General features: G+C 42.6%; 1 protein-coding gene across 1 annotated transcript in view; it reads left to right on the top strand.

The window, feature by feature from the left end:
• Nucleotides 1–19,250, top strand: part of SEMA3A (semaphorin 3A) — a 201,705-nt gene that overhangs the window by 73,341 nt on the left and 109,114 nt on the right. Inside the window, exons 2-3 of the mRNA XM_081860959.1 lie at nucleotides 3,170–3,327; nucleotides 9,284–9,346. Of these exons, the coding sequence (XP_081717085.1) occupies nucleotides 3,170–3,327; nucleotides 9,284–9,346 (221 nt within the window). The remainder of the gene's footprint in view (nucleotides 1–3,169; nucleotides 3,328–9,283; nucleotides 9,347–19,250) is intronic.

Below are 19,250 nucleotides of genomic sequence, written 5' to 3'. Positions count from 1 at the left end.
AGAAGGAATTTAATTATGTTAATAAGTAGTGGGTTTTGTGTACAGCTTACATTTTTGTCAAACTAGATCACCGGAGAACAAAAACAGAAAGTTATCAGCAGAAAGCGATTTCATTCAAAGCAAACAAATCCTGAAACTCTTTAAATCACTTGTCTTGTAAATATTGAGTTGCATCAATCTTTCTTGCAGCCATTTTTGTTCCATTTCAGTAGATCTGACAATATCTGAATCAGCAATTGGGATGGGGAGGAGAAGGGGGCTGGTACTCAGCTAGGTTTTACTCAGAGTAGACCTGTTTACATCAGTGGACATAGCTTCATCATGTTCAGTGAGTCTACGCTGAGTAAAACTTAGCTGAATACCACCTTGAGCAGGCTTCCTCAAACTCGGCCCTCCAGATGTTTTTGTCCTACAACTCCCATGATCCCTAGCTGGCAGGACCAGTGGTCAGGGATGATGGGAACTGTAGTCTCTCAAATCATCTGAAGGGCTGAGGTTGAGGAAGCCTGACCTTGAATATTCAGCCTTCCCTCCATCACATACCATTTCCTCTATGAAAAATACTAAACTGTCGGATGGGGTTTTAATCCTTATCCCCCTCCCCCCCTCCCCTGGGGAGGAAATTTTTGTTTGCAGAAAATTTTAAGAGATGATTTTATTACCCTGTCTAGTTTGATCCAAAGTCTCTAATTTTAATGCTCAGCTTATGAGTCTCCATTTTTAATTCTTTAGCCTCCTTTTCAGCGGTTTCTTTTCTCAACATGTCAAAAGAATGCTACATGGAGGGAAATGATATTCAAACTGTTCTTCCAGAAACGACCCTTGTCTAATTACAGCAAATGCTGGAGTACAGTTACAGTCACTAGGAGAAATAATTGGGGAAAGCATGGAGGAAGTCCGTGAATGATTTTGTGAACAGGTGGGCAATGTTTGTACAAGTCATGTTCACAGCATGCCTCCATCCTTAAAACGAGATCCTAGAAGATCAACATTAAGTCCCGTAATTCTTTAAAGGCATTCATAATTTGGGGCTCTTGCCTGGTTTGGTTCTGTTATAAACTTAGCATTGTTTAAAAAGGCCATCTTTGTTTGTCCCCAAACTTGTCTTATCGTTAGCATTTGAGTTTTCCCTTGGTATTGCTTGTGTCCTCGTGGTGCTAAAAAAAATCAAGATTAGATAATACAATGCATTGTAACTAATTAATTTATGGAAGTGGACTGAACTTGATTGAATTTGCATCGATTGAAACTGTGGCATTGCTGTGCTCTTCAGTTGCCTTTCATGGGTATTCTAGCAGGCATTGATTGAAGAGCTATTTTTTTAAAAAAAATGTAAAAGCTGAAAGATGACCAAACCCCTGTGGTGAAAAATAGAAGATCTCCTGGATCAGGCCATCTAGAGCCCATCTAGACCAGCATCTCCTTCTCACAGGGGCCAAACAGATGCCTGTGAGATAGCAGCAGAGCCGTCCCACTGCGGAATCCCTGCGACTGGTTCTCAGAGGCATATTGCCCCCAGAGGTGGGTTTAGGGTACTGCTAGCAGTGCGGCCACCCTGGGCACACAGCCGAGGGCACCTTCTCAAAGCCCAGTAAGCGCTTGTACAGCTTCAGGAAGGAGGCGTGAAGGCTCTGACAGGGTCCGAGAGTTCTTTGGCCTCCTTCCCAAAGCCAGACAAGTGCTTACTGGGCTTTGAAAAGGAGGTAGGGAGCCTCTAGGATCCCATCAGAGCCTTGCCTCTCCTTCTCAGAGTCTGACTTAAGCCAGCGCCGCAAGGGGCGGGCATCAAATGTTGGCCTTGCACAGGGTGGATTATTGCCAAGGTCTGTCCTTGCTGCCTCCAACAGCAGGGGTAGAGTGTTGGGCTGCGGCTAAAGGTAAAGAGACCCCTGACCATTAGGTCCAGTCGTGACCAACTCTGGGGTTGTGGCACTCATCTCGCTTTATTGGCCGAGGGAGCTGGTGTACAGCTTCCGGGTCATGTGGCCAGCATGACTAAGCCGCTTCTGGTGAACCAGAGCAGTGCATGGAAACACTGTTTATCTTCCTGCCGGAGCGGTCCTTGTTTATCTACTTGCACTTTGACATGCTTTCGAACTGCTCGGTTGGCAGGAGCAGGGACCGAAGAGCGAGAGCTCACCCCGTCGCAGGGATTCAAACCGCCGACCTTCTGATTGGCAAGTCCTAGGCTCTGTGGTTTAACTCATAGAGCCACCCGTGTCCCTCAGGCTGGGGTTATCTGAGTTGAAATCCACAAACTCTTCTCATGCATGACTTGTGTGAATGGACAACACAGGTGACATGCACACTATGCATTTAAAGCACATGACTTTCCCCAAAGCATCCTGGGAACTGTACTTTGTTATGGCTGCTGGGGACCAATCTCTTAAGCTCTTTGGGGACCAAAGCACAGTTCTGGATTATTTGGAGGAAACCAAGTGCTTTAAGTGGTAGTGGGAGTACTGTAGTTAATTTCTGTCTGCCTTCCTATTGAGAAACCCCACGTGGTTTGCAATATAACAAGAGAGGCTCTTTTAGGGTAGCACGACCAGTTCAGCTGCAGTGGGCACTGATGCCTCAGGGGTTGCTGCAACAATGATGTAGAATGGAGCGCAAGAGACCTGCGGGTGTGGGTAGTGTCAAGTTTGCCACAGATTATAAGACAACGTAATAGAAAATGCAAGATGTAAATACAGTGGTGCCTCGCAAGATGAAAAGAATCCGTTCCGTGAGTCTCTTCGTCTAGCGGTTTTTTCGTCTTGCGAAGCAAGACCATTGACGGCTTAGTGGATTAGCGCTATTAGCAGCTTAGTGGCTTTTAGCGGCTTAGCTGATAAGCAGCTTAGTGGCTTAGAAAAAGGGGGGAGGGAGAAAAACCTGCAGGAACTCGCAAGACATTTTCATCTTGCGAAGCAAGCCCATAGGGAAATTCGTTTTGCGAAGCACCTCCAAAATGGAAAACCCTTTCGTCTAGCGGGTTTTCCATCTTGCGAGGCATTCGTCTTGCGGGGCACCACTGTAAAATAAAAGCTAAAGCAGTATAAAGCATCACTGTTCCATAGTAACATCAATATTCTGACAAAGTCTGCTAAAATAAAGATTGTTTAGATTAGAGATAAGGTCTTTGTTCATCAAATTAATTGAAAGTTTCTTTTCTTTCATTCTGCAGAAATGTATGAATCCAACAATATAATCACTTTCCATGGACTGATCAATAGTTCCAGTTACCACACATTCCTTTTGGATGAGGAGCGAAGTAGACTCTTTGTTGGAGCAAAGGATCACATATTTTCTTTCAACCTAGTCAACATCAAGGAATATCAAAAGGTACTTTTCAAGTTAGGTTTGATCTAGCTATATTACAGCCTTTCCCAACCTGGTGCCCTCCAGATGTTGTGGAACATGACTATTTGCTGGCTGGGGTTGAGCTGTATTCTAAAACATCTGGAGGGCAGATTTCTTCTGCATACAACCTATAAATTAAGAATGGATGGAAGTGCCTCCGAGTCCTCCGAGTGTATTTCCCTCAATGGTGAGTAACTTACAGTCAGCTCCCACACACCAGCAACTAGGGAAAAGATTTCCATATCTGTGAATACAGTTTTTGGACATTCATGAAGCCTAGAATTAAACACTGATTTTTGAAGTAAGTGATTCTTGCCTTGGACGCCCAACTCCCGTGTACAACCGCTGGCATGATACACAGGGCAAAGGAAATGTGTGATGGCAACATTGTTCTTTGTATATAGTAGAGCATAAAAAGTTAAAAATATATATTATCCCTTTGATATTTTCTGACCTCCCTATGTACCTGTGTGGATAAGCCATATGCCAGCCTAGTCTCCTTCCACCTTTCCCCAGATCACCCCACCTGGATCCTAAATATGAATTTGTGCAAATATATCTCACAGCAGAATGACAAATTGCTTCCCTGTTCCTGCTTTTTTTTGGGGGGGGTCTCATCTGTATAGCTTTCTCACTGTTATTCTTCATCTTCATGCTTGGCCAGAAGGAACTGAAGTGATAGAGCAGGTATAGATCGGGGGTTTTCCTGCTCAATAGTAGACACAGGTGTGTCTTCTCTTTAGTTAAATAATTTTAAAATTTCCAAAGATGTCTGGTCATCTTGTGAACCACTTGTATGACTATCAGGTATCTGTCACAGCTAAACAATCTATTTTACCATCCTTATTGTAGGCATAGGCAAACTCCGGTGGTCAGGGATAATGGGAATTGTAGTCCCAAACATCTGGAGGGCTGGAGTTTGCCTATGCCTGCCTCATTGGCTTAGCGCTCGTTTGTAGCATCTGCTAAACAAAATATGAATGACAAGGGCTGATTGGATCATTCTTGTGGCTTTAATAGTTGCACAAGTTGCTAATCATGTTCACAGAATCTTAGAGTTGGAAGGTACCCCTAGGGTCATCTAGTCCAACCCCCTGTAATGCTGGAATCTCAGCTAAAGCATCCGTGACACATGGGTATCCAGCATGCATTAGTCAGCATATCAGTTCCATTCCTGGAGATTTTGTGTGTGTCAAGGAAGCCGTTTTCAATTGTTGTGGCCCTCATTTGGAACCTCCAGAATGCAAAAATATTGTCAGTAGCCCCACAGCACAATATGTACATGTTTATTTGGAAGTAAATCCCACTGGGTGAGTACAATGGGGCTCTCACTGTAGTATGCTTAAGAATGTGGCCCTATAGTGCAATCCTATATGCATGTCTATTCAGAAGCCTTAATATTAGGATTAGCTCAAGACAACTGCAACCTCTTGGCTTAAGACAGCTAATTTTTGAGCACCCTCTTCTAAATATTCCTTATTACACAAGACCAGGGTGATGAAAAGAGCAGATTACGTAAAGGGATCATGAGCCCTCATTTCATTTCTCCCTTCCTTGACACCAGGCACTTCCATGTAATATGTTCCTTCTGTTAATAAACCATAATTGATGGGGCACTAATAGACACATGATGGAAGGGTAGAGAGCTCTTTTCTTATGATGGAAGACCTGGCTTTTACTTGAAGTTGCAGATTTAAATTGGAAGCTGATGTACGTTTCAGCAGTACACTTTGGTGCATATGTGATCCCCCCCCCTTTAACATAAAAAAGACATCCATCATTTAATATATTTTAATGAGCCCTTCAGCCTATGCTAAAATGCAGCTTAAATACAGCAATCGTGTGTCATTTCAGTCAAGAACTGAAATGTGTGTGTTTGTGTGTGAGAGAGTTACAGAATCTATAAATGAACCTTATTACAATAGAAGCATAGTTTCAATGTTGGGGTGTTATTTCTGACTTGGTATGACCTTTGGCCTGTTTGCTTTCTTGAATGATGGCAATAAATACATCAGTCTTTTACTCTGAAGTAACTCAGGGTATTCATCTGTATTCTCTGAGGATCAAGATGAAGGCAAAGCTGGGAAACCATAGAGGAAACTGATTATTTATTTGGATGTTCTGTGGAATTCACAGTGCAATGCAGAAAACATCTGGAATGATTAAAAAGAGAGATCATGCTGCTATGGGAGGGGAGGAACCCTGTTCTTCTAAGTTGTGAGAACCGGTGGTAAATTCACACATGAGCTGTGAGCCACATCTCATCGCATACAACTTGTAGTTCTTGATCACGATTAGACAAATTCACAGAGCGTATGTTTACTGATGGACATAGATAGAATACCAGATGTTGGGGACAAAGGACCTTCATCTTTGATTAGGGCTTTCTGTTTGCTTCTAGTTGGCAACTGTTAGAAAGAGGCTTCTGTGGAGGTTTGGTCTGATTCTGTAGGCATCGTTCAAATCAAAGCTCCATCTAGTTCAGAATGTCTTCTACTGCCACACCAACTTTTGTCCCTGTTTGGCACAGCTGGGCACACCCGAGACATGTTCTTTCCAGGAAGATTGTTGCTTTTGTTGCTTTCCCTTTAGTGCAAAGGGAAAGGAGACCACAAAATTGCGGTGCATGTTTTTTTAGTACCAGAGTGGGACTTGGGCAGCATCAGAAAGCCTATTCTAGGGTTTTGTTTCTAGGTTATTTATTAAGGAAACTATTAAGGGACGCGGGTGGCGCTGTGGGTTAAACCACAGAGCCTAGAAGAAGAAGAAGAAGAAGAAGAAGAAGAAGAAGAAGAAGAAGAAGAAGAAGAGTTTGGATTTGATATCCCGCCTTTCACTCCCTTTAAGGAGTCTCAAAGCGGCTAACATTCTCCTTTCCCTTCCTCCCCCACAACAAACACTCTGTGAGGTGAGTGGGGCTGAGAGACTTCAAAGAAGAGTGACTGGCCCAAGGTCACCCAGCAGCTGCATGTGGAGGAGCGGGGAAGCAAACCCGGTTCACCAGATTGCGGGACTACCGCTCTTAAGCACTACACCACACTGGCTCACCTAAGGCTTTTTTATCAAAAGGTCGGTGGTTCAAATCCCCATGATGGAGTGAGCTCCCGTTGCTCGGTCCCTGCTCCTGCCAACCTAGCAGTTGGTTCGAACTACCTCCTGCCAACCTAGCAGTTCGAAAGCACATCAAAGTGCAAGTAGATAAATAGGTACCGCTCCAGCGGGAAGGTAAACAGCGTTTCCATGTGCTGCTCTGGTTCACCAGAAGCGGCTTAGTCATGCTGGGCACATGACCTGGAAGCTGTACGCTGGCTCCCTCAGCCAATAAAGCGAGATGAGCGCCGCAACCCCAGAGTCGGCCACGACTGGACCTAATGGTCAGGGGTCTCTTTACCTTTACCTTTTAAGGAAACAACAATAATCTTGCCAGTTTCACTCTCCACCCCTGCTGAGTCATTTGTGAATCTCACAGTGAAACTGCTGAGGCATCAAAGACCCTTGGAATGAAATGGGATGGGCTTGCAGCTCCTCTGTCCCATCCTCCCAGAAACCTTGTGGAAATAATGGCTGTGCATCTCTCATGCAACAGATGGGATGGTACAAGGATGTGTTAAGTTTGTAAAAGCTAGAAGGCATTGGAAGGGAGGAAGCCATGTGTTAACTTCCCCGTGCTGGAATTGTTGTTCTGCAGGGAGAGGGCTCTCTCTCTCTCCTTCCCCAGCTAGTGCTGCTCTTTTGATACCATGCATCAAACCAGAAGTTGGTCCTTTGACACACAGCCCTAAACTTTCCATTCCACTTGGTGCTTCATGCAAAGTCAAGATACCTCATGCATTGCAAAATACCTCAGTCTGTGTTTGCTGATGGTGCACAAATCCTGGTCAGTATTTTTTGAGGGTTTTTGACAGTGCAGGTGCCACAGGAATGATGTACATGAAATGCATGTGCAACTGTTCATCAAGAACTTCCTATGGCTGGACAGGTTTTTTTAAAAAAACAACAACAACAACAACAACCCAACAACACACAATAACCTGCTTAGTACTTTATGTGCATGTGAGGTGATGATTGGAAGCCTGGAGAAAGGGGAAGGTCTGTGTATGAACAAAACAGGCACTTTCAGGCATACACCACGCACCGGGGTGCATGGGATACCATAGATGTAAATGTGGAAATGGGCAAATGGTGTGATATCCAGAATTCTGATAAAAGTGGAATGAGAAGGAAAAGAAATCAGCAGAATATTTTAATGACTAACAGCTATCTACATGCCTATGCTTTGTGTAATCCTATTAAAGCCATCTAAGCCACATTTTGTGGCAGTGTGAGATGTCCGTTCTTTCCTTCTTGAAACACGCATCCAGCCAATGTGGAAATTGATACAGACCTGTATCCCAATTTGCTGCATGTATGTAAGGCTCCTTGTGCAGGTGGATCCCTTACCTGGATCAAAAGACTTTATATTTTCCAACTCAGAGTTCATTCATTCTGCTTCTCTCACCCACCTTCCTATTCACCAGTCTCAGCACTTCTTTAGCCAGGAATCAAAGCACAAGCTTTCGAGAGAGTCTCTTCTCATGGAATTTTCAACCTCATTTCATAGGTTTACAAGAGGCTATTGTTCGTATTCAAGCATTTTATCAGACATATTCAAGCTCATAAAAAATCCAGACTGAAGCTCTGAACTTTGTATATTTTCCATCCTAATTTTGCCTTAATCTGCCATATTCTTCTAAATAAACCTTCTCCTGCTTTGTCAGGAAACTGTTTTAAAACGAAGGTTACGATCCAGTCATGTTCCCATTCATATTGCATTATCTGAGGCTCCCAACTGAATCTTAGCCTGGCATTATTGGAAGAGCATGTTTTATTCTATAGGCAATTCCTAAAAGCTTTTTGAAATACATGAATAATTCACTATGAGGGTCTTTGGGCTTTTGCTGTAGAAGACGAAATGGATGTTCCAGAAGAACTAATCATGAACGCAATCTGAGGTTGAGATTGTGAATCTCAGTAGAATTATTGGCACCAAAGCCATGGGTCACGATGAGCATCAGAATCCCTTAGTGCATCTGCTCCCTCTTGCTGAGCATCCAGTTTCCAGAGTCGACCAATCAGATGCCTCTGGGAGTCTGCAGGCAGGGTCTGGGGGTAATGGCTGACCCTTATTTGTTCCAGTAGCTGAGATTCCTTCTGAACATGGAAAAGCCATTAAACAACCAGGGACAGAATTCAGGGCCTCACAGCCTTCCTAGTTGTTTTAAATGTTGGGCCACCCTACCTAATTACTATTGTCTTGTATTTAAGCTTTGTTAGGTTAACAGAAAACAAAAGAAATATTTAGAAACATAACTTTCAGTTTGTTATATGTCTATAGTATGGTGATCTGCCTATATAAAGTCTCTAATACACACAACATTAATTCATCAGGCTTCAGAACTCCTCCGTTTTGTTGTTGTTGACTGTTCTGGTTCCCCTTTTTAGCCTCGGAGGTTAATGGTGAACGATGGATGGCAAAGAGCCACAATTCAGCATAATGTTGGGGTGCCTCAGCTACCTGCCCCTTGAGTTCTACCTTGGGGTGACCACGAGACATGGGATGACAAGCTGGCCTGGGGTTTGCTGCTTCTGACATAGTGCTCCGGTTTCTGATTTGAAATCTGGTTTGAACTACGGTATATTTACATGACTCCAGGGCCTTTGCTTTAGATGAAAGCCAGCAGAAGACAAAGAGAAATGACAACATGTGCAGTGATATTTTCTGCTGTACAACAGCAGTAGCAATCTGATACGGAGAAATACTGATATCGACAATGCATAAGAAAAGTGTGATGGAGAGAGAGAGAGATTGTAGATGACCAGCATTTGGGGGACATTATGCACAATTCTCAATTGCTGGAGCATGAAATGACCTAAAGTGATTTTTATGTTACATCTTTAGATTGTTTGGCCTGTATCTCATACCCGGAGGGACGAATGCCAGTGGGCTGGAAAAGATATTCTGGTAAGTACAAATCTGCCTCGCTCTTTTCTCCTGTCCTTTGTAAAGCTAGTCAATATTTCATGAACTCTCATCTTTTTAAATTTTAAAGCTTGTGATTCTTTCCCTCCTTTTACCCTTTTATTTAAGAATTGCTTCATTGTGCTAGGTTTGTGTAAAGGCAGTTTTTTTTTTTTTCTTCCCATGTAAACCTGTGAAGGTAGGCTTACATATAAGGGAATGAGCATCTAATTGTCCCCTTATTTAAGGAATCTAAAAAGTTTGACCTCATTTCTGTAATGACTGAGGCCCTCAATCTGCAGTGTGTGCTGAATAGACAGACCATTGTGAATACAATAAACCTCATTAATGTCAAGAAGTTGCCAGGAAGGCCCTCAGGGATCTTCCCTGACAGGAACACATTGATGCCTAAGTGATGTTAATTCCCCCCCTCCCATTGTGATTTTTTTTTTCTAAAAAAAGAAGGAAGAAAGAAAATGAAAACAGTTATTTTAGGCCTTCATTTTCCTCCCCCATTTCCTCATCCCTTCCATATGATCTATTGGAGAGAAAGCTGGTTGCAAATTGTAGGAGTATGGAGTGGGGAAAAAAAGATGTGGGACGTTTACTAACCATACAGAAAATGAATACATTCCATATAGGCCAAAAGGGAAATCACAGTGTTTGCAATAGCTGAAGGGAGAATGGAGCTAAAATATTCACTAAAATTCACTGAAATATTCATAATGTCAACCGCTGGAGGTCCGCATCCCAGTAGTGTCTCGGGTCATAAGTGAAAATGGGTTCACTACCCTTAACCTGGTCTCCAGTGAACAATGGCCTCTCTCCATATATTATCTTATTAAAAGAGAGAGAGAGAGGTTAAAATAACAGAGGAATTTTAACAGGACTAAGACAGAGAAAGAGGTTTTTAAAATTGCCCAGGTTGAAGCTGGAAAACAGAATGTTTACATTCAATTCCATGCCATAACACACTTAGTCTTTATGACATATGGGCTGCATCCAAAAATGTTGCTCAACTGATGGTAAGGCAGAATAGGAAGAGACGCCGTTGGTTGTGATTATTGCGCCTTCCTCTGTAGCTCTCAGAAGACTCACACCCAAATATGCTCTGGGGACCCCTCAGTCCTCTGAAGCGGATTTGGAGTGAGGGGTTTTGGAAGCTGTTGGGAAGAGGGGGAGATCACCAAAAATTGCTTCCCTTTCTGGTCCACTGATGGAGATCTTGTCATCCGCTGAATGGCACCATTGTATACTGTCTGTCGTCTTCAACATGTTTCTACTGTTGCAGTTGTCATAAAAATCTAGTCAAGTCAGGTGATGCTTTTTATTGGGCTAGCTAGACTTTAGAAATACTAGAAATGAACTCTACTTCAACCATAGGGTTTTCAAGGGGGGAGTAAAATACGATGATAGTTTTTCAAAATCACTGAAGACAGTTTTGGGAATTTCTTTGGATGTGTTCCTTTCTGTTGGCAGAACTTCAGAAACCCATATAGATGATCAAGGAAATCTCAGTGGGCTTTCATTAAGGAGAGAATACCATACATGTGTGTGTGTGTGTGTGTTGTGTGTTTGTTTGTGTGTGTGTGTGTGTGTGTGTGTGTGTGTTTCATATTAGTACCAGCATATCCTTATCAGGATAGCAGATATTGCACTCTTGTGATTGCCTAGAACTTTATAAATCAAGTTCTTTACTTTTTTTATAGCCATTTTTATTTTAAACTATGTGATTATTAATCTCAAGGCACAACCAATTCCATCATACTGAAAATTCAAATTCCCTAGCAATAGGCCAGCTGCAACAGCTGCACTGCTTATATGAAATGAATATTAACTGTATGCCGTGTATACAAACCCCACCGGTCACCTCAAACATGACCTGAGACTAAAGGTTTCTTTTGTAACTGTATTGGATTGTAGGCTGTATTTTCACTCTGCTGGAGTCCAAATGGTTCTTTCTACGCTTCAGTGTCAATCACACAGGACCATGAAACTGATATAGTCTGAGGTCTTGACATGTAGCAAGCCAGGATTGTACTGCAGATTGATAACTAGGGAGAATCACCAGCAGCTTACATTTTTGAGGGGAGAGGGAAGGGAAGGCAAATGGAAATAGTTCTCTGGTGGATTGAGGGGAAGGAATTCTGCACATACAGATAATTTTGATTAAAGGTTCATTGCTCTGTACTGCAGCTTCTTGTCTCTGCATGCCCTTGGGTTTGTACACATACCTGTGAACATCTCCAAGGAACACAAACTTTGGCAAAAGAAATGCAAGCAGACCATGAGGAAATAAGTCCTATGCCGAGAACACAAATTTCTAGGCTTGGTATCTGTGAGTGATTCCCAAAACATTCTTTTTATTTGTTTAGACTCCTGCAAGTATTTTAAATTTTTGTTCCACAAATGAAACTTTTGCAACTAGGATGAAATATTCAAATGTATGGCTATTTCTCCTCGTCCCATAATAATGTGAGATTTGAAATACAGACCTTGCTGTAGGTGGGTGTTTTTCTGGAGAGTTGCCAAATTTCAGAGCTCTTGGCAATGTTCTCCTAGGTATATCAGATAGAAGTAGAATTCCAACATAAAAGAAAGTATCTTTACAGCTCTGGATTTCTTTAGGGATCATTTGTAAATAGTGTTTTGTTAAGAGTGTAAAAAGGATATATGCTACATTTGCAAATTTCTTTATATCATTGCTTTTAAGGTCATTTTTTAAATGCTGAGATTATTTCTGGAATCCACTGTATGGGGAAGACCACAATCTGTTTCCCAAATGCCTGCCTGCCACCTGCTTTATCTACCCTTGATTACTATACTGTTGGTGATCAGTTGATGAATATATGAGCTGACTCTGTGAGGTCAAACGCTTAATGCTCCTCTCCCCTAAACGAGTTCTGGTTGAGAGACAGTTGCACTGCCTGACACTCAGAAAGTGCAGAACAACAAATGGGGTGTGCAGCATGTTGCGCCACAGGGAACATTTTGCAGTTTAATGAAGGAGAGGAACGTGGGGCCATAGTCAGTCTTCTGCACACCATCCTAAAGGGTACCAGAAGGCGGCCACTTCCTATTGTACCTTGCACCCTCTGTGAGTTACCAATGGGGTAGGTTGCTATGAAGCCAACCCAATGGACAAGAGGAGGGGCAGAGCTGAATGCACAATTGTGTTCTGTTGCACAACATGGATCAAAAGCGAAACACCCAAAACAGCGGGGGAAAGAAACAGCCATTGTTAACTAGTGCTATTATACCTTAGAGATCTGAATCTGTGTACTGAGAGAACCTCTTTTAATGCTTGGGTTGTGAATGGAAGATATGAATATAAGGGGTGCATTTTACTGCCTGTAGGCTACTGTGCAACCATGGAGCGACAGCCACAGCCCCCAGGGATCATAAGGAAGGAATAAAGACTCTGACAACATTATATGGAATTAAAATTAGGCCACAACTTTATTAAACTTCTGAATGTAGGAAAACCTTGGCTTAGGCCTTGGGCATGTATCCCTCCCAGCCCCCCAGCGGGGGGAACTGGGGCTCATCAGGGTAAATGGGATATGAGGGTGCTCTGTGAGACATAAGTGTAGCAGGCAGCCCAGCCCATATCCCCACATGCAGGGCAGTTCACTGACGACCTTTCAGTGTATGGCCAGTGACACCCATATATATAACCCCTTTAAGAGGGGGACCCTGGAACCGCCGATGCAGGGGGGTGAATCACCTATTCATGCCCTCCCCCAATAGGGAAGAAAAGGCTAAAGGATTCCACCCAAGGCCATAACCACCAAAGTTGTGGCGAATTGCTACTGGGAAGACAAAACCTGCCAATGCAGGAAAATTTCTTCCCAGCTCTTCAACAGCAACCAGTCAAAGACCACAGAAGTGCCAGCTAAACAGGAAGAAAAAGTTAACCTGCAAACAAGAAACATTAAAGTGAGGGTAGGGAAGGTGAATCTCCAGAGCCGACTGCCTGGCTATTGTCAGCTCCACCCCCTATTTATAAATGGGGCTGGCCCCACCTGCCAGCAAGAAACTTGATTACTGAGGCTGGGCATGAACCTCCAAAACTAACACTGAGAGGCAAGCCAGCCCCTGTTGCCAGTAAGCTCCCTGGGAACTGTAGCACCATGAGCGATCCCGCAAAGAGCACCCACAATGTATAGTGTGAGTGCTCTTTATTTTATTTATGGGAACAACGACAGGTGTTTGTTTCCAGAGATAGCCTCACATTCATCAAATAAAAACAGTTTATTAAAAAAAAAACCCAGATCAGCAGCAACAACATAGGAATGAAGTTGTGTTTAAAATCCCACCAATGATTCTTCATGTTTTAGAGATTATTTGGCAATCAGTAGAGCAAAAGGAAACCTCTTTAAAAGGTTTGCTCTTTTTCATATTTGAAATATTAACTATACTTTGGTGTCCTCTCCTAGCTTGTCATGTACTGATGACTGGCTTCTTAAAAATCTTTTTGTGACTATATTTCATTGAGAAATTGCTGTTCCAAATTATTTCGGTTTGCTGCTCACAACAGGTTGCTCCCAGGATGAGTATAGGTATTGCTTCCTATCCACAGAGGGCTTGGATTCCATTTTTAATTATTATGAGGTGCGTTGCCTGAACATGCAAGCATTCAAAGTGTGGTGTGGGGTGTGCAAGCCAACGCCTTTGCAACCATTATGCCTCCTCAAGTCTTTCCTGTATTGCTCAGGGAAGATTCTACATTCACTTCCTACACATCTTCCTTTGAACACGAGTAACTCCTTAGAGACCCTGACCATGCAAGAGGATTCTGTTCACATTTAAGTAAGGTCTTGGTTCAGTCTTGACCAAGTGCAACTGGTAATTCTGTTGCCCCAGAACCTCCCTCTAGAGGCACTTCATAGATTTCCCGCCTGCTGTTTTGGGTATGAAAATAATAACCAAAGTAAGGGTGTAGAAGTTGTTAGTTAGTTAGTTAGTTAGTTTGATTTATTACGGCCATTGGCCCATATCAAAAACAATACATCAAAATTTATCCATGAACAATACAATTTAAACAGTATAAAATCCAAGTTAAAACACCCATATAAAACCAATTTTACTTCAATTAAGTAAACACTATACACAATAAGCTCCCTCTATGTAAACCGCAATTCAAATCCCTCAGATTTTGGGAGATATGCGTCTTAGTTCTGGCACTTATTGATGGTTCTTAAGTTTAGCTAAGCTATCAGAGTCATACAGTGATCCATTTCTCCTCTTTTGAAATAAGACATTAATCAGGTATCTAGCGACTGCAAGGGATCTACTTGTGTCTTCGTCGTTTAATAAGTATATTATTTGGGCTTCCTGAGGTCTGTCAGCAATTCTCGATAAATATGGGGCCAGAAACTTGGACGGTGAAGCCGAATGTAATGGACAACAGAAGATTATATGATATAACGATTCTATAGATCCACTTTTACAGTCACAGAGGAGTGAGATCTGTCCGTTGGAGAGTCTGTTACCCAACACATTTGATGGGAAAACATTAAATCTAGCCTTTATAAAGGCATACCTGTGCATCACCACAGATAAGGTAGTTAAATAAGACGGAAGTTTCGTTGGAGGTGTTAAGCCAAGGTTTATCGGCGAACAGGTGCCACCACCTGTTGCAATATTAAATTGTAAATCCATCTCCTCTAATTTGTGAGTTATAATTCTCTTGGCAGAAATTAAATCCAATTTTAGTAGTTCAGATGGAGATAGTCCTAAGGACACAAGTTTCCCATGTATTATTTTTGCCCAAGGGCTAGGGAAGTCATCTCTCCAGAGACACTGTATCAAGTGGAGATTTGGAAGTTTATGCCATAATGCCAACCAGTAACAGAGGATGCTTTTCCATAATGTGGTTTCTAGAGATGTAACATTTAGTTCGAGTCGTATAGCAGTATTGCCTACACACCTGGGTAATTTTAGCAACCTTCTTAGAAGCTGGTTTTGGATTACCTCCAATTGGGTTAGATTAACAAAAGACCCCCATATTGGAATTGCATATGCTATTGTTGCAATCACCTTTGCCTTGAAGACTTTTAACACTGATGGAATATGGAAAGCCCCATCTGAAAAGAAAAACGCAGTAGCGCAAAGGAAAGGGCTTTAGCTCTATTTAATACATATGCAAGATGGACCTTCCAGCCCATGTTGTGCTGGAGAAGGACTCCCAAGTATTGAAATTTAAAGACTTGGTCAATGGCTTTTCCATCTATTCTCCAATTATAGGTTTTTCGACTCTTAGTGAAAATTAGGACTTTGGACTTGGCATGATTAATTGTAAGAAAATTTGATTTGCATTAAACAGAAGTTGTAAGATTTTCTATAATAATCAGAGTCTCGTGGTGGTGTGTTGATTTCATGTGTTGAAATAGCCTATAATAAATAGCATGGAAAGGGAAAAAGACATTTCAGATTTCTGGAAACTTTCTGTTTTTAAAAAATGGAGATGTGAGAGCTAAGGAAGGGTAAACTGATCCCTCCTATCTACTTTTCTGGCAGAACAACTTGGTCTCTGTTGTACCCAAACCCACCTATTGCTTCCTGCCTCACTTAGACAATCCCTTCCTGTTTAACTGATTTCCAGGGCTCTAGATCCTGTAAAGGGTGACACAGGCAAGTTTGAAAAAGCAACTTGGCAAAGCTTGTTTCCGCAAACGATACTGTGTGCCAGATTTTAATTGAAGGGAAATTTTAGACTTCCTTCAGTGAAGGTGTTTTCATTCTAGTATTTCCTATGGGATGGTAAGGAAAATCAAAATCAAAGTAGCTTTTTTAAAAAATGAATGGATACAGCGGGCCACATGCAGTTTCACAGCCTGAGCTTCTGTGGTATGTTTGTTGACAACGTATACACATTGCTAAGCAACTACCTCTTATAGTTCCAGCAATCTGTCGTGTCCTTTCAACACGTCCTTCATCGACATTCCCTCTCCACTTTTGACTGAGAACTTTGAAGTTCATTTATCACAAATGGCTGCAGCTGGAAATCTTTACAGGATATGAATGATCTGAACTGGGACTTCAAAGATTGGCTGATTTATAAGTGGTTTATAGGCCTATATAACAGGCCGACAGGAGCTGTGTCTGCCTTATTAACAGGTGTTGCTTCTTAATAGCAAGTGCCACCTTTTAATACTGATCTGAGGTTTACCATCTCTCCTAGGCCTGATGCAGGTGAGATTTGAGCCAGAGGATGAGATCAGATAGGGATCTGCAAAAGCCAATCCCAAGAACCCCCTGCCCTAGGGATCCACACACTTCTTTGATATTTAAATCCACCAGGACTGGGCTTACAATCGATGCCTCTCTGAGGGAGAACATGGCTCCCCCTGCTTAAGATGTCAGTAGTTAAAATCTTCCTTTGGGGAAAAATTGGGTCCTTTGGCTCTGGATAATTATTGCCTAGTACTATTCTTGAATAAGATTCTAGGAAAGGTGGTGGTTTCTCAGTGCTAGGTGGGCTTGGCTGATCCTCATTATTTGGATCTGTTTCAAGCTAGTCTCCAGCCTGGTTTGGGGACCAAACAGCCCTGGTGGGTGACTTATGCTGGGGAATGGTCAGGGTTAGTGCAACCATGTTGCTTCTCCTGAACACCTCAGCAACCATTGATACAATCAACCACGGACTCCTTCTGAGTCACCTAGTCAGTGTAGGTTTTGAGGACATGGTGCAGTCCCTTCTGGAGGGACATACCCCCAAAGGTGGTACTGGGGAACTCCTGTTCTGCCTCATTGATCTTTTGGGTGCCTTAGAGTTCTGACTCTTCCCCCATGCTTTGTAACATCTACCTGAAGCCACTGAGAGAAGTTTGCAGATGACCATGCATCTCTACCTCTATTTCCCTCCAGCTATTTCTTGGGAGACTATGGAAACTGTGAACAAACATCTGCACTCTGGGGGTGTATGAGGGCAAACAACCTGACTTAATCTAGATAAGATGAAAGTGCTACAGTGGACAGGGAAGGCTGCATATGTGTGAAGCTGCACTCTCCCAGAAGACCCATGTGGGTGCTTCTGATTTTGGCACTATCTGTTGAGTTGCAGGTGGCATCTGTTACCAAGGCTGCTATTTATCAGCTCTGACTGATTCACTGGTTGTGGCCCTGTATGGAAAAGCTTCAGGTACGGATTCCTTGTTTGTGCAGCAAAACATACATCACCAATTCTGTGCCAGCAGCACTGATTGTCAGTGCATTTCCAGGCACAAATTAATTTGCTGGTGGGAAGAAAAGGAAGCAGCAAGAGATTTTACTTTCTTGGGCTCCATGATCAGCAGTCATGAAATTAAAAGACACCTGCTTCTTGGGAGAAAAGCAATGACAAACCTAGTCAGCATCTTAAAAAGCAGATACATCACCTTACCAACAAAGGTCTATATAGTTAAAGCTATGGTTTTCCCAGTAGTGATGTATGGAAGTGAGAGCTGGACCATAAAGAAGGCTGATCGCCAACGAATTGATGCTTTTGAATTCTGGTGCTGGAGGAGACTCTTGAGAGTCCCATGGACTGCAAGAAGATCAAACTTATCCATTCTTAAGGAAATCAGCCCTGAGTGCTCACTGGAAGGACAGAACCTGAATCTGAGACTCCAATACTTTGGCCACCTCATGAGAAGAGAAGACTCCCTGGAAAAGACCTTGATGCTGGGAAAGATTGAAGGCACAAGAAGAAGGGGACGACAGAGAACGAGATGGTTGTACAGTGTTCTCGAAGCTACCAACATGAGTTTGATCAAAGTGCGGGAGGCAGTGGAAGACAGGAGTGCCTGGCGTTCTCTGCTCCATGGGGTCATGAAGAGCTGGACTAGGAGAAGGGGACGACTAAAGAACAACAATCTTCAAACCCCACATAGGTTCGAGTGGTCTTTCAAATAACCTCATTCTAAGCTAAGACTGGCCATGGAGACTATGTTCATGGGCTAATTAGTAAGATCTATCAGGTTGGTCAGCACAATAGACAGGGCCTTTTTGGTGGCCATACTGTGATCCATGGTGATGTCCACCACCAAGAGAAAGTGATAGCTTAAGCAACATTGACGTCAGCAGGACCTTGGACAAGGACCAAGGTGCTGGTTCAGGACCATGGTTAGCAATCCTATAGCTGTAGAAGAAAATGTAGGATGCACTTGCAGTGTCTAGGAGCGGCTGCCTGTTTCATAGTCAGTGCAAGAGAGTCAAGATGGAAGTGCCCTTCCACTGTACCCATGGTGCGTCTGACCAATTAAAGGTCCAGTACATTTTTATGCAGTGGTTGGCTTTTTCTAGGCAGTGGGTTTTGTACTGCTTTGAGGAAACCTTTTTGGGATTTTTCTAATCATCTGAAAAGCCTATAGTCCAGTCATTGGAGTCCAGTGGCAGAGCTATGGAATCAGGCAATTAACAGGTTGTTAGCCCACCCACTGGTCAAAATGGCCCACATGGGGTGGGGATTGGAAAACTGTTAAAATGACCCACCAGCTAGAAAAATATTCTACACCTCTGGAATGTCTAACTCTACATAGATGGCTTATGTGAAATTATAATTTTACCTTAAGCCTCTGGATACTCCACAATTTCTTTTGCAGACTGATTCTCTTCTACATATATTCTCTGTCTCTGTTTAACAGCATGCATTTAAAATTGGCCGTGGGTAGTATCTTTAGAGGAAAGAAATCTAATTCTTCCCATGAACTCTGTTCTATCAAGAAATCAGAAAGATAACTCGAGTCTCTCTGGTCAATGAACACTTAATCAGAGAGATAACAAGACTTGAAATGGGATGTGCTAAGCTACTAAAAATACCTTATCATTGTCCACACCCCGTCAGCAGCTTCATTCTGAAAATTCCCAGGAGACGTTCCAAGAGAAAGAGGAAATCTAATTTTGTGTTTATCACTTTTGTTAC

Source organism: Podarcis erhardii (genome assembly GCF_964252035.2).
Source record: "Podarcis erhardii genome assembly, chromosome: 5".
Classification (NCBI taxonomy): Eukaryota; Metazoa; Chordata; class Lepidosauria; order Squamata; family Lacertidae; genus Podarcis; species Podarcis erhardii.
This window is presented reverse-complemented; position numbering and strand designations above follow the sequence as displayed.